The following is a 16,313-nucleotide window of genomic DNA, read 5'->3' on the forward strand; positions in this document are numbered from 1 at the left end:
CGTTATAGGGACTTCGGTAACTTTCTTTTTTTTTTAATTAATTTGAAACATGACATATCACATCCTTGTTCACAAGTCTTAACTCAGATCGATCTATGAGAAATCAAAGTATAAAGGATAATATAAATGAAATTAATTTATTAGGAGAATGCGAAAGTCTGAAAAAGAATCACAAAGCACCTACATAGGGAATCGTAATTTATGACAGCTGTCATGAGTCTGGTTGTGTTGTCAGTGTCACTGTGTGTCACTTCATTGTTGTTGTTTCACAATTTTTTATACTTTCTCTTAATTTTTAACTATTTATTTATATTTTGCCTATTATTTATACACGTCAAACTGTTATAAACAAAACTATACATTTTATTTCAATGTTGGTTACTAGCACACAATACAGTTTAGCCAAGAATTTTGAGACTGAATTCTTCATTAATCCATGTTGTGGAATGAAAACAAATTAGTTATTACCCATTTATTTCCTTTTCTCATATTAACAATATAATTTCTACAATGTCTGAGCAAAGGGGCGACGCGGCACCGCCTGTTAAAAGATATAGAAAAGAGGAGAAATCGTCTGAATCAGAAGAAGATGTCGACAATTATGAACCGTATGTGCCGGTGAAGGAGCGTAAGAAACAGAAGCTCCTGAAACTCGGCAGACTGGGCCAGATCGCCGCCGAAGCGTCCGCTGAGACGAAAAGCTCCAGCGAAAACGATCCAGAGGATGAGAGTTTGTATTTTATTAACACATATAGCACATAATTTATAATAAAATTAAATATTTGACACATTCATAACCTGACTTCATCATCAACTGTCATCTCTAAATTAGTAAATAGTTAGTAGTTAGACTGATAACAGTTTTCTATTCCATTTCCCCCTTAAAAAAAGGGTGCTCTATGTACTTTCTTACTCTCAGTAATGAGGCTGCTAGGCTCTACGAGTAATAATGCCGTAACTGCATTCTAAGCTATTATTTCTCACCTCAGCATATGCCAATAGTGAAGGCAGGATTACTGTTACATTTTATCATAATCATCAGATGATTGCACAGAGAAACCACTTTCCTAAATAGAATTAGACGGATATAGAATTCAATTTAGGAAATTGGTCTCTTTTGGTAAATGTAGTAGATAACTATACTAAATATACCAAATATAGTATTTTATTTTATCCGAGAAGTAAGTGCTTTATTATTCTCAATTTCGTGTATAATATAGTATATGTCATATATGTGTAAATATATTTGTTATTCATATATATTTATTCGTTTATATATGTAATTTTAGTATGTATGTATGTATATATGTATGAATAAAAAAACATAATAATATATTCCACTACTGTGGTCTAAGTATCAGGAAGAGTGTGAATCAAATAAAATCAAGTAGGCAGTAGTTCATCATATACATACATATATGTGTATATTTTTATATATAAGTATTAATATATTAATACATATGTTTGTTTTATGTGTGATTGTATTTTATTTATTTATTTACACATTAGAACATGTCTACAGGGTGGACTTAATGCCTGATGACATTCTCTAACAGTCAACTGTTACGCTAAACAGAGAGAGTAAATGGTAGTGCATTGATTTAACAGAACAATTTGTATATTAAATAAATATAATGTAAGATAACAACAAGATTTTATGTATGTATTTACCATCTTATACAAATATATATATTTAAACCACCATTTTTTTTAATGGGTGATAATGGAATGGCAACCCCACCTGCGCTATTGGTATACACCGGCGGGGCACTAGTGAAGGATGATAGGTGAGGATGAAGCAGGTCAGTTAGCCCATTGTGACGAATTCAACAAGAATTGTTCACTATGGTTTCCAGAGGGAACCACGTGGAGATCGACCTAATAGAGCATATTGCTAGCAATAGGGCTGTCAAACTCCATTGCTAACAATCCCATTCCCCCTTAAACCACCACTGAGTATCCCTGCACATCTTAAAGGTTGACTGGTACAAGATGTCTATAGCATTAACTATGCCTTTCATACTAAATTTTATTGGTCAATAAACTAAATATGCTATATCTACTAAATATGGGAGTTTGGTTACAATGCATTGCAATCTTGTCAGAATGAAAAAATAATCAGATGACTTCAAATAAGAAGGAGGTGGTCAATTTGGTTTTTATGTTTGTTTGTTACCTCAAAACTGTCATTTATCAATTTGGTTTTTTTTAACTAAAGTTAGAATATGATTTTAAATTTTTATTAATTAGAAGGTCTTGTTCCTGTTTGTATGTGTTCCAACAATTTTATTTGCTTGCAGCGTCACAAGAAGAATGGGGTCGTCGGTACAATGTGTCGTTGCTGGACCAGCACAGTGAGCTGAAGAGGCTGGCCGAGGCGCGCGCTCTGTCCGCCGCCGAGAGACAGGCTCGTGAAGAGGAGCATATTCTGGAGAGTGTGGCCCAGAGCAAGGCTTTGATGGGTGTCGCGGAATTGGCTAAAGGTGATTATATATTTTTTTTTATATACAGCATGTTAATTAACATAACTCTTTCTTTAAAACTAGTTCTAGTATTCATTAATCTCGGAAACAGAGGGACACTTTGTACAAAAGTCGTTTTCTTGGGTACCTCTGTCCCATTCGTGTTTCTACTGTGAAGCAGTTGTGTTTGCATGGCTGTGTTTCGGTTTGAAGGGTGAAATATGGCGTGAATTTACAGGGTACAGAGAAATAACACTTGAGTCCTCGGGAATGGCAACGCATGGGGGGTATCATAGGCGAAACAGTATACTCTGTTATGTCCATGGTACTGTCATGTCTATAGGCGACGGTTCCACTTTCCATCAGGTGGGCCGTCAGCTTGTTTGCTATTCTAAGTTGTATAAAAAAAAAACCCTCCCTTAGTCGGCTCTTACGATACGCACGGGAAAGGAAGGGGTGGCCTGTTCTGTACCGGGACCACACCGTAACATCGCCATTCTTTATTATAAATTCTCTTAATACTTTACCAGGTATTCAATACGAGGACCCAATAAAGACGTCATGGCGACCGCCGCGCTCGATACTGGACATGCCGGAGGAACGACACGAGAGGGTGCGGCGGGAGCTGCGTATTTTGGTCGAGGGGGAGGATGTACCACCCCCCATCAGGACCTTCCAGCACATGAAGTTTCCAAAAGGTATGCACTTAATCCTTGTAGTGAAGAATACAGTATCATAAATCATAATGCCAGCTGTCATCAGTTCTCTGCTGGACATTAGGCTTCCCCATACACTTAAGGAATGGTTCTGAGCCACCTACGTCAGTTGACTCCATTCAATCATTCATTTTTTAATGGATTTTTTTTATATAACTTAGAATGGCAAACAAGCCGACGGCCCACCTGATGGAAAGTGGTAACCGTCGCCTATAGACATGAGCAGTACCATGGACATAACAGAGTATACTGTTTCGCCCATGATACCCCCCATGCGTTGTCATTCCTGAGGACTCAGGTGTTATTCCTCTGTACCCTGTAAATTCACGCCATATCCCATCCTTCAAACCGAAACATAGCCATGCAACCACAGCTGCTTCACGGTAGAAACACGAATGGGACAGAGGTACCCAAGCAATCGACTTTTGTACAAAGTCTCCCTCTGGTAATGACAATGGAATGGTTTTTAATAGATAGTTATGAATGGTCGCCCCGTCTGCGCTATTGGTATACACTGGCGGTGCACCAATTAGGGATGATAGGTGATGATGAAGCAGGCCAGTTAGCCCATCGTGATGAAATCAACAAGAATTAATCATGATGGTTTCCAGGGGGAACCGCGTGGAGGTCGACCTAACAGGGTATACAGCTAGCAATGGGATTGCTAATTCCCATTACTAACAATCCCTCCTCCCCCACAATGGAATGGTAACCATGCCAGTGCTAACGGTATACGCTGTCGGGGCACCAGTGAATGATAATTGGTGAGAAAGAAAAGGCAGGCCAATTAGCCCATCATGATGAATACACCAGAAATTCAGCACGATTGTTCCAGGGAGACCACGTGAAGGTCGACTTGACAAGGTATATTGCTAGCAATGGGACTGGTACACCACATTACAAACTATCCCCCCCCTCCCAATAATTTATTTGCCTAAACATAGGTACAGTTTTTATATTATATTTCATTTTATACATTGAGAAGAACTTTTATTTGTAGGTATTTTAAGAGGATTGGAAGCCAAAGGCATCAAGAAACCCACACCTATCCAAGTGCAAGGTATACCGGCGGTGCTCAGCGGCCGCGACATGATCGGAATAGCATTCACCGGCTCCGGGAAGACCCTCGTCTTCACGCTGCCCATCATCATGTTTTGCCTGGAGCAGGAGATAAAAATGCCATTCATCAGGTATTTTTTTATGTATATACAGGGTGGTTTTTTTTAAATGGATGAAAGTGAAATGGTAACCCCGCATGTGCTGTCGGTATACACTGGTGGGGTACAGAGGAATAACACCTGAGTCCTCAGGAATGGCAACGCATGGAGAGTATCATGGACGAAACAGTATACTCTGTTATGTCCATGGTACTGCTCATGCCTATAGGCGACGGTCACCACTTTCCATCAGGTGGGCCGTCAGCTTGTTTGCCATTCTAAGTTGTATAAAAAAAAAGCACAGTGCTGGTTTTCAGCCAGTCGCCCTTTTTAACAAAATACAATAAAAATTCAAGGGTACCACTGTATATGCCTCCTAATATTGTATAAATACTGCAGAATTCAATATCCGTGCACAGAAACGAGGGTCCGTACGGCCTGATCATCTGTCCGTCCCGCGAGCTCGCCAAGCAGACCCACGACATCATTCAGCACTTCGTCAAGAGCCTCAAGATGGCCGGCAACCCGGAGATACGCAGCTGCCTCGCCATCGGAGGTGAGTTGTCCCTATTGGCGTATTTAAAATGTTTCTTTAACAATGTGGTATGGCAATCGAGCTGACGGCCCACCTGATGGTAAGTGGTAACCGTCACCTATAGACATGAGCAGTACCGTGGACATAACAGAGTATATCATTGTCGTCATCAGCCGTTTAATGTCCACTGCTGGACATAGGTTTCCCCCATAAGGGGCGGGGGGCTGCTAGAAGTAGCCACGCTTGGCTGACGGGTTGGACTTTGGTGATGTTTCAAGAGTGACGCTGCTGCCCATCCCTCGACCATTAAGTCGCCTCTTAGTCGCCTTAGTAGCCTCTTACGACACCCGCGGGAAAGGTGGGAGTGGCTTATTCTATGCCGGGACCACACGATGGGTACAAAGTAATCGTGCTAAGTCCCAGGTGTATTCATCATGATGGGTTAACTGACCTGCCTTTTCATCCTCACCTATGATCCTTCACTGGTGCCCGTCGGTGTATACCGTTAGCGCAGGCGGGGTTACCATTCCATTATCATACAATAAAAAGAAAACTACATGTTAACTGGGAGAGAATGCTATATAAAATTAAGTCCGCCTTTTGTACCAAAAATTTTATTATAATGTGATGATTAAAGAATATTTATTTATTTTTCTCAAACATACTTGGAAATGTGAGCATTATTTTGACAATCTTCTTCGAAATAAATCAATTGCCGTACTGGCCAGATACATGCGGGCAGCGGCCGGCAAAAGTTGTATGAAAATCCATATCTGTCGTGTTTTGCGGCCAGATAAATTATTATGTAAACTCATATCTGTCCTGTAATTTAAAAATGGAATGACCTTATACTTCGAAACATCCCAACCACCCGCGCTATCGGTATACACCGGCGGGGCACCAGTGAAGAACGATAGGTGAAGATGAAGCAGGTCAGTTAGCCCATCGTGACGAATTCAACGAGAATTGTTCACGATGGTTTCCAGAAGGAACTACGTGGAGGTCGACCTAATAGGGCATATTGCTGGCAATGGGGCTGTCAAACTCCATTGCCAACAATCCCTTTCCCCCCGAAAATAATGTGTTAATATTGCAGGTGTGGCGGTGTCAGAATGCATGGAGGTGGTGCAGCGCGGTGTCCACATCATGGTAGCCACGCCAGGAAGGCTCATGGACATGTTGGATAAAAAAATGGTCTAAATTTGTTATTTTTTTACTTATACAGAATTAAATTTACCAGAGGGAGACTTTGTACAAAAGTCGATTGCTTGGGTACCTCTGTCCCATTCGTGTTTATACTGTGAAGCAGTTGTGTTTGCACGGCTGTGTTTCGGTTTGAAGGGTGGGATATGGCGTGAAATTACTGGGTACAGAGGAATAACACCTGAGTCCTCAGGAATGGCAACGCATGGGGGGTATCATGGGCGAGACAGTATACTCTGTTATGTCCATGGTACTGCTCATGTCTATAGGCGACTGTTACCACTTTCCATCAGGTGGGCCGTCAGCTAAAAAAAATTTTTGTTTTAATCCACTTTTTTCTGTTTTTTTTTTTGAATAGACGATAATGGAACGGTGACCCCGCCTGCGATAACGGTATACGCTGGCAGGGCACCAATGGGAGATATTAAAGTGAGGATGAAAAAGTCAGTTAGCCCATCGTGATAAATACACCTGGAATTCAGCACTAGGGGGGACCACGTGGAGGTCGACCTGACATGGTATATTGATAGCAATGGGACTGGCATTACTAACAACTCCCTCCCCCCTCTTTTTTTGCTGTTGGCCGCAGATGGCCTTTACAGCTTCACCGGGCGTGTATGCAGGGGCGAGTGAGGATGGCACTCCAAGCCAGCTCTTACAGATGGACTGCAGTTTGTGCGCTCGAAGACGCCCTAGTGGCTCGAACCTTGACTCGGGGGGGGGGGGTTGTTAGTAATGAGGTGACATAGCACCATTGCTAGCAATATACCCTCTCAGGTCGACCTCCACGTGGTCCCCCCTGGAAACCATCGTGCTGAATTCCAGGTGTATTTATCACGATGGGCTAATTGACTTTTTCATCCTCACTTTAATATCTCTCACTGGTGCCCCGCCAGCGTACACGATTACCCCCTGGAAACCATCATGTTTAATTCTTGTCGAATTCATCATGGTGGGCCAACCGACTTGCATTCATTCTCACCTATCATCTTCCACTGGTGCCTCGTCGGTGTATACCAATAGCGCGGGCGGGGTTACCAATCCATTCTCACCCATTGATAAAGATTGATCAATGTAGAAGAAGCGAAAGATACTTGTTGAATCGAAGCATTTGGCGTTCCATTGTTTCTGCCTACTCTAATGGGAGACAGTCCACTGCTGGTCATATGCCTCCCCCATAGACTGCCATAAAGAACGGTCCTAACCCACCTGCATCCACTGACTCCCTGCAACGCATTAAACGTCGTCACTCGCATCTAGTGGGGGGTTGTCCTACACTGCGTTTACCCGTACATGGTCGCCACTCAAGAACCTTTCTTCCCCATCGGTTGTCCATATGACCAGCCCATTGCCACTTCAGGTTGCTTATCCTTCGGGCTATGTCGGTTATTTTGGTTTTTGTGTGATCAGGTGAGCCGTATGCTCCTGGGGGATGTGCTAATATACTGGCGCATCCCCCGAGTGGTAGGGTGAGCACGCCATCCACCCTATCTTGAGAGAGGAGACCTGCTCTTACCATCTGGCGGCGGGTCGCTGCCGTCGGAGATGTGGTGAGTGCGAAAGCGAACCCATGTCTCCGACATATGGCACCTCGAGGGTATATCGTCTGGTTTTTGGTGGGTACACCCCCACCTTACGGGGGGATTCCCACAGTACCCATTCGCCTTCCACAAGGTGTATAGGTCTGCATGAAGCATTTTCCAGATGTTAAAAAAAAAGGTGAGCCGCATGCTAGTTTGCCCCCTGTGTTGTTAAATAAATATTATATGGAACCCAGGTGCGTCTGAACGTGTGCCGCTACCTGTGCATGGACGAGGCGGACCGCATGATCGACATGGGCTTCGAGGAGGACGTACGCACGATATTCTCTTACTTCGCGGGGCAGCGGCAGACGCTGCTGTTCAGTGCTACTATGCCGAGGAAGATTCAAAACTTCGCCAGGTAATCGCCGGGTTATTAACTACTTGTAGTTTTTTTTTTTTTTATACAACTTAGAATGGCAAACAAGCTGACGGCCCACCTGATGGAAAGTGGTAACCGTCGCCTATACACATGAGCAGTACCGTGGACATAACAGAGTATACTGTTTTGCCCATGATACCCTCCATGCGTTGCCATTCCTGAGGACTCAGGTGTTATTCCTCTATACCCTATAAATTCACTGCCATATCGCACCCTTCAAACATAAACACAGCCATGCAAACACAGCTGCTTCACGGTTGAAACACGAATGGGATAGAGGTACCCAAGCAATCGACTTTTGTACAAAGTCTCCCTCTGGTGACGCACACGCACACGCACACGCACACACGCGCACACACACACACACACACACACACATACACACACACGGCCGAAAGTTTTGGCTTATTTATGGCCCAAACCGAAACCAAAAGTTCCGTCGGACACTAGTTTTTTGTGCAAAAAAGAGTTAATTAAATAAATAAATATGATTCTGCTTGTTCGTCCTAGGTCGGCCCTTGTAAAACCGGTGACGGTGAATGTCGGCCGCGCCGGCGCAGCCTCGCTTAACGTGAGACAGGAGTTGGAGCCGGTGAAGGCCGAAGCCAGGACGGTCCACCTGCTCCAGTGCCTCCAGAAGACGCCACCTCCGGTCCTCGTCTTCGCCGAGAGGAAACAAGACGTCGATGCCATTCACGAGTATTTATTACTGAAAGGTATGTTTTTTTTATACAACTTAGAATGGCAAACGAGCTGACGGTCCACCTGATGGAAAGTGGTAACCGTCGCCTATGGACATGAGCAGTACCATGGACATGTCATTTGTGATACTTTTTATTTTAATGTGAAATTTTACAAGTGAAATTGACACCTGAGTCCTCAGGAATGGCAACGCATGGGGGGTATCATGAGCGAAACAGTATACTCTGTTATGTCCATGGTACTGCTCATGTCTATAGGGGACGGTTACCACTTTAAATCAGGTGGGCCGTCAGCTTATATGCCATTCTAAGCTGCATAAAAAAAGAGTAACGTTCCTGGCAATATGGGATGAAGGGGGGGGGCTATTTTCTCTTCTTGATCTACTACTTGAATATTTCCTAAAAAGCATGCTGTTTTAGACTTAATCCCTTATATATAAACCTGTCTCGTGTCCAGGCGTGGAAGCGGTGGCAATCCACGGTGGTAAAGATCAGGAGGAACGCTCCCGGGCTGTGGAGGCGTTCCGTCGCGGGGAGAAGGACGTCCTCGTAGCTACCGATGTTGCCAGCAAAGGTTCGAGCTCGTAATTGTAGTTGAATATAGCAATAATAATAAATAAGCTAATAGACTGAATATTTTAAATACACTATCGCAACAGTTCCCAAACTTATTTTGTCTACTGCCCACTTTGAGAATAAATTATTTTTTAACGCCCCCATTTTTTCACCTACTTAAAAACCACTATTACTTCAAGATCAACAAATCCCCCCCCCCCCCCCAAGCCGCTACACAACGGCCCCATTTTTTTCTGGGTCTCTTACCTATCTTTAGGCTTGCAGCGCCCACAAGGGGGGCGCTGCCTAAAGATAAGAAACCACTTGCAATCAGGTGGGCCGTATGCTTGTTTGCCACCTCAGTGGTATAAAAAAACTACATACCTGCTTCTTTATTGCCGACATTTCGATACAGATTGTTCGAAGTTGTAGTCACGACAGCATGCGTTTAAAATATATTTTCCCAAGAGACTACAGCATGGGGTTCTTCAAAAGGGGGGTTAAGAGATTTCTTCAGGGTCGGCAACGCGCGCGTAATACCTCTGGTATTGCAGGTGTTCATAGGCTACGGTAACCACTTACCATCAGGTGGGCCGTATGCTTGTTTGCCACCTCAGTGGTATAATAAAAAATGTGTAAACAATGCGAAAGATCAAAATTAACTAAATATGGGCTGAGGTCCAAATTTATCCAAATTTAGTTTATCATAACTCGTAAAACAGTAATTTTGCAAATGTACCAACTTCAAATATTAGGTAAAATGATAGATTTAGAGAAATAACCAGAGGAAGTCTTTGTACAATAGTCGTTTGCTTGGGTAACTGGTGAACGGGACCGCCCATTCGTGTTTCAACCGTGAAGCAGTTGTGTTTGCATGGCTGTGTTTCGGTTTTGAACGGTGGGAGATGGCAGTGAATTTACTGGGTACAGAGGAATAACATTTGAGTCCTCAGGAATGGCAACGCATGGGGGGTATCATGTGCGAAACAGTATACTCTGTTATGTCCATTGTACTGCTCATGTTTATAGGCGACGGTTACCACTTTCCATGAGGTTGGTCGTCAGCTTTGCCATTGTAAGTTGCATAAAAAAATTATGCTTCAGAACCAACCACAGTATTTTTTTTTAACCTAACTATCATGGTTAATTCCTGATGACTTCATCATGATGGGCTAACTGGCCTGTTTTCATTCTCATCTATCTCCCTTCACTGGTGCTCCGCCAGCGTATCCCGTTAGCGCAGGCGGTGGAAATGGTTACCATACCATTTTCACCCATCAAAAAAAACCCCCCGGCCGACTGTGCTTCTGCCGGGGGTTAGTTGCCATCTCCTCTCCTTAAGAGGGGAGATAAAATTTTTTGTAAAATTAAAAAAAAACTTTATTTGATTTGTTTTAAACTGTATAATTAATATGTATTTTTTACAATCCAGGACTGGACTTCGCGAACATCCAGCACGTAATCAACTACGACATGCCGGAGGACATTGAGAACTACGTGCACCGCATCGGTCGCACGGGCCGTGCAGGCGGCGAGGGCGTGGCCACCACGCTGCTGGGCCGCGCCGCCGACGACAGCGTGCTGCGGGACCTGGCGCACCTGCTGCGCGAGGCCGGCCAGAAGGTGGCGCTCGTGATGCCCGCTGATTTATTTAGTTATTTGATCTTCCAAGGAGGCCTTTATCTAATCTTGAGTTCTTGCATAGGAAGAATATTATATATAATTATAAATACATAAAATTCTCCTACTGCTTCAATGGTCGCGTACAACGCGGTTTAAGTTTCGGTTGTGGAATGAGCTCCCTGCCGAGGTTTTCCCAAGAGACTACAGCATGGGGTTCCTCAAAAGGGGGGTAAAGAGGTTTCTTCAGGGTCGGCAACGCGAGCGTAATACCTCTGGTATTGCAGGTGTTCATAGGCTAACTTATTAACACACCTGGTAGAAATAAGATAATACTGTAATAATGCAAGATATATATATATATATATATATATATATATATATATATATATATATATATATATTAGTATAATATATAACTGTGTTCTTATCCTTTTCTCCCTTTTCCCTGTTCCCCCAGTATACATAATAGGTGTTAGTAAATATTTACTGTTAGCCCAGCCCCTGTTTAGGAGACATACATACCCACAGTGGGAACTTTAGTTAATTATTTAATTGGTTAGTTTAGTTAATCACCAAACAATATAGATGGCGCTAAAATCGGGACTGGTCGTTTTTGTTGATTGTTTTGTGATCAAAGATAATTTGAAACAAAACTTCTTTTTTCTGTTGTATGTGTGCTGTTAAGTATGTGTATGTTATGTATATATTTGATTGTGTATATATTATATATGTATGTGTGTAAGTTTCCCTCTGGTATACATACACACCAGAGGGAAACTTTGTACAAAAGTCAATTGCTTGGGTACCTCTGTCCCATTCGTGTTTCAACCGTGAAGCAGTTGTCTTTGCGTCAGCTTGTTTGCCATTCTAAGTTATTTAAAAAAATGTATGTATGTATATATGTTTGTATATGATAATATTTATATAATAGTGCGCCACCTACCCTTTGTCTTTTTCTCAATGTCCTCTACCCAAAGGTTGTCTGGAAGAGATTGCTTGGCGATAAGGCCGCCTTTTGTATCACTTCTAAATGGACGAGTGGTATTTATTAGCATTATAATGTGTCCGGGCAGGTGCCGCCGTTCCTGCTGGACATGATCGGCGAGCCGGACGTGCCCGCGGCTGACGGCCAGGGCTGCTCGTACTGCGGCGGCCTCGGGCACAGGATCACAGGTGAGTGTCGCTTCACCTCATTAACATATATATATATATATACTCTGTTTTTATGTATGTTTCAACCGTGAAGCAGTTGTGTTTGCATGGCTTCGTTTTGAAGGGTGGGATATGGCGTGAATTTACAGGGTACAGAGGAATAACACCTGAGTCCTCAGGAATGGATGATGAATATATATATATATATATATATATATATATATATATATATATATATATATATATATATATATTTTAAATTTTTTTCATTTAATAGTATATGACTTATATATTGTAATATAATGTAATGGTAAGTAACTTCACCAGAGGGAGACTTTGTAAAAGTCGATTGCTTGGGTACCTCTGTCCCATTCGTGTTTCAACCGTGAAGCAGTTGTGTTTGCGTGGCTGTGTTTCGATTTGAAGGGTGCGATATGGCGTGAATTAACTGGGTACAGAGGAATAACACCTGAGTCCTCAGGAATGGCAACGCATGGGGGGTATCATGGACGAAACAGTATACTCTGTTATGTCCATGGTACTGCTCATCTCTCTACAGATTTATTATAAGTGTAGATTGTTAACTGTATTTGTACAGAGTACTAATAATAAGAATTTATCAACAATTATTCTAGCAGTTTTACTATTACTCTGTCACTTGATTATATGAACTTAATTATAAATTTTTTATTAATATTTCAGAATGTCCAAAATTGGAGGCAGTACAGAACAAGCAAGCGTCCAACATTGGCAGACGAGACTACTTGGCGAATACTGCAGCAGATTATTAAAGTGCATTAATATGTTCACGCTATTGTCCTTTTGGGGTAGACGAACCATCTTGTTTTACGGTTTTTTTTTAAATGCTACGTAATACAGCAGAGATGCCAAGCATAGTGATTAGTAATCACGAATGTCCACTAAAATGGTAGTTTAACTGCGAAGGGCGCTTGCCCCAGAGTAATATAGGTGCGGATTCAAATCATTTATTTTGTGATACATAAATAACAATGGATGGTAAAACTAGATAAGTCCTCTATGATCAACGTCATAAATCAAAGTATATGATTTTACAAACATATATTGTGATAGTCGTAGAATACTGACGGATCTGACGAATATTACATATAAAGATCCGTCAGTATTCTACGACTGTGACGATATAAGAAAAAAATACACCAGAGGGAGACTTTGTACAAAAGTCGATTGCTTACCTCTGTCCCATTCGTGTGTCAACCGTGAAGCAGTTGTGTTTGCATGGCTGTGTTTCGGTTTGAAGGGTGGGATATGGCAGTGAATTTACTGGGTACAGAGGAATAACAACTGAGTCCTCAGGAATGGCATCGCACGGGGGGTATCATGGGCGAAACAGTATACTCTGTTATGTCCATGGTACTGCTCATGTCTATAGGCGACGGTTACCACTTTCTATAAAGTGGGCCGTCAGCTTGTTTGCCATTCTAAGTTGTATAAAAAAATAAAATAAAAGAAAACCCCGCCCACTTTTATTTTTTCGTCAGTTTAATTTTTATTTCTATACAATGTTACAATTATTAAATTGCCAAGTCTTATTCACTTTGTACATAGTTTTATTATATTTAAGTGTAATATATCCCTAATGATTGTAAATATTTTTGTAAATAAATATTATTATAATGAAAAAATTGCTTTTTTCCCCCTCCAGGAGGTTTAAGGTCCATATTACACGAATCATTGTTTGCATGTAACACTTTGTTGTAATGTCTTAAATTAGTATTAATTTTGTATCCGCAGTTGTAAATGTATTGAACTAGACGGGTTAAAGGATCAACTCTGATTCCTTGACATCCCCTGAAAAAGATTTTAGTGAATTCCTCATGGATTCGTCACGATGGGCTAACTGACCTGCTTTCATCATCACCTGTCATCTATCACTGGTGCCCCGCCAGCGTATACCGATAGTGCAGATGGGGTTACCATTACCCCTTAAAAGTCTGATTTTTATAAATCAAATTAAAAATATAAGTGTACCCTTTACCGTGTTTACTAATGGGGAAAAATAGTAAAAAAAATCAAAACGATATTCTTATATATTTATTTTGAAAAAAACATTTGGTAACATGTAAACAGCCAAATATTAAGATAAAATCGATTGTGGGCGCCCGATGCGATTTATAACCCCGGTATCAAATTTGAAACTTCAGGTATTTATTTTATTTTTATTTATTTATCCATTACAACATTGATCATGGTAAAATTCTGATGAATATCTAATGAGCCAACTGACCTGCCTTCACCCTTACCTGTCATCTATCACTGGAACACCGACAGCATGTACTGATAGCGAAGGATGGGGTTACCACTCCATTATCATTGGAGGGAAGGGTATATTAATAACTGGGAGGTTACGTCAATGTACCCTATTAAGTCGACCTCCACGCGGTTCCCCCTGGAAACTATCGTGACTTATTCATCGTTGAATTCGTCATGATAAGCTAACTGACCTGCCTTTTCATCCTCACCTATCACCTCTCACTGGTACCCCGCAAGTGTATACCGATAGCGCAGGTAGGGTTACCATGCCATTTTCACACATTAAAAAAACCAATATTGTAGTATATTATGTTCACGTACTGGCCACTAATAATTTTGTAAATACTGGCCGGTAACAATTTGTTCTATTTATTCTTTCAATGAATAAATTAATGTTTAACAGACTCGCTTGCGTATCACTACAATTGTCATCCATAAAGGATTATCGGAAGGAAAGGTTTAGGTGAAATGAAACATTCAAACAGACTCATAATATGTAATAGTGAACACTTAAACTAATAATATAACATTTCTTAAAAGAAACATGGATATTGGATTATGATATAAAATGTACATGATCTTCCAAACCTACGTGTATGCAGTACTTATTATTTCATTAAACAAAAAAAAAAAACAAACATATTCTACTGAGACCGTATTATTTATATAAAAAAAAAAAGAAACAAAACCTATATTAGTAATTTAGTTGTCCCTTCCATTTAATGTTATGATTTAAGATACTTTTTTTAAATTTTGTCAAAAGGAAAGAAAGAGACAAAAAATTGCTAAATTTTCTTTGACATTTGGCTTTATTACAACACAATAAAATTCGGCTTTAATGCATTACATGGACAAACCTGATCACCGATATATTTATAAAAAAAAAAAAAAAAAACAGAAAACGGAAAAAAAAATGTTATTATTTCTTTCACTATATTGATTTTATAATAGCACATATGACCACATAATTTAGAAAAAAAGAAACACGTGTTGTATATAAACAAACATGGTCCAGGAATGCGATCAACGTTTGATCGCACTATGCCGGCTTACTAAGTGTTTTTTATTTTCTTTTTTTCACTAAAAAAGTTTATTTTTTTTTTTTAATAAAACCAGAGATAAATATTCCCATTCCTGTCTCTGTATATTTTTTTTTCTACAATAAAATCCGTGTTTGAAGTCAACATGTAATCAGAGTTTACAATCATTGATAAATCTTTAAAGTTGAAATATTTTACACCTTTTACCATAAATAAAATCAAGCATTGTTATATATATATATATATATATATATATAAAACCAATTATATACACAATATTATAATATTGTTAATAAGAAAAGAAAAACAGAGGATTATTTATATACTAATTTTACATAAAAAATATTGATAAAAGGGCCGTATTACACTGTCAAATACATATGATTACGACACCATAAAATAAATACCACTAGGTAATCGAAACAGCGCCATCTAGTGAGAAATTAAGTTTGAGACTTTTAAGAAAGCAACGTCCAAATCAGTACTTTCTAATACACACATGTGAAAGAATAAGACGCCGCACGTTGACCTCTCGTTCTATCTCATGCATGCGGTAGCGATAACGTATCTATCGACAGATCCGATGGCTATTTGGTCCAAAGAGTAAACTGTAAAGGATTCTACTAGATTTTATTATAAATCATTGATATTTAAAGTAAATTGATAATATATAATCCAATATATTTGACAGTGTAATAGAGCGTAAACACATATCCAGTAATAGGCACCTCATTCGAGAAACATTATTTATTTATTAGAGTCACGATATACTCTATTCAGTTAAACATAATTCATCAGAACGCCATATTTAATCGGGAACATCGTATTACTAGGCGACACAGTAACAATACTGTGTCACCGCCGCTTTTCACACCGAGAATACCATAAGAATCGAGTAGGGAACAGTGCAAGAGT

At 40.5% G+C, this 16,313-nt stretch overlaps 1 protein-coding gene across 1 annotated transcript; it reads left to right on the forward strand.

The window, feature by feature from the left end:
* The first annotated feature begins 231 nt into the window (after positions 1 to 231).
* Positions 232 to 12,925, forward strand: LOC113520897 (ATP-dependent RNA helicase abstrakt). The gene is made up of 12 exons (XM_052892466.1): positions 232 to 730; positions 2,301 to 2,483; positions 2,993 to 3,160; positions 4,179 to 4,368; positions 4,755 to 4,891; positions 5,967 to 6,064; positions 7,851 to 8,014; positions 8,546 to 8,751; positions 9,194 to 9,310; positions 10,724 to 10,914; positions 11,988 to 12,087; positions 12,769 to 12,925. The coding sequence occupies exons 1-12, from the start codon at positions 511 to 513 to the stop codon at positions 12,855 to 12,857; spliced, it is 1,863 nt and encodes a 620-aa protein (XP_052748426.1). The 5' UTR covers positions 232 to 510; the 3' UTR covers positions 12,858 to 12,925.
* The last annotated feature ends 3,388 nt before the right edge of the window (positions 12,926 to 16,313 follow it).

The sequence above is a fragment of the Galleria mellonella genome, unplaced genomic scaffold, assembly GCF_026898425.1.
Source record: "Galleria mellonella isolate WM207_F2 unplaced genomic scaffold, CSIRO_AGI_GalMel_v1 utg158, whole genome shotgun sequence".
Taxonomy (NCBI): Eukaryota; Metazoa; Arthropoda; class Insecta; order Lepidoptera; family Pyralidae; genus Galleria; species Galleria mellonella.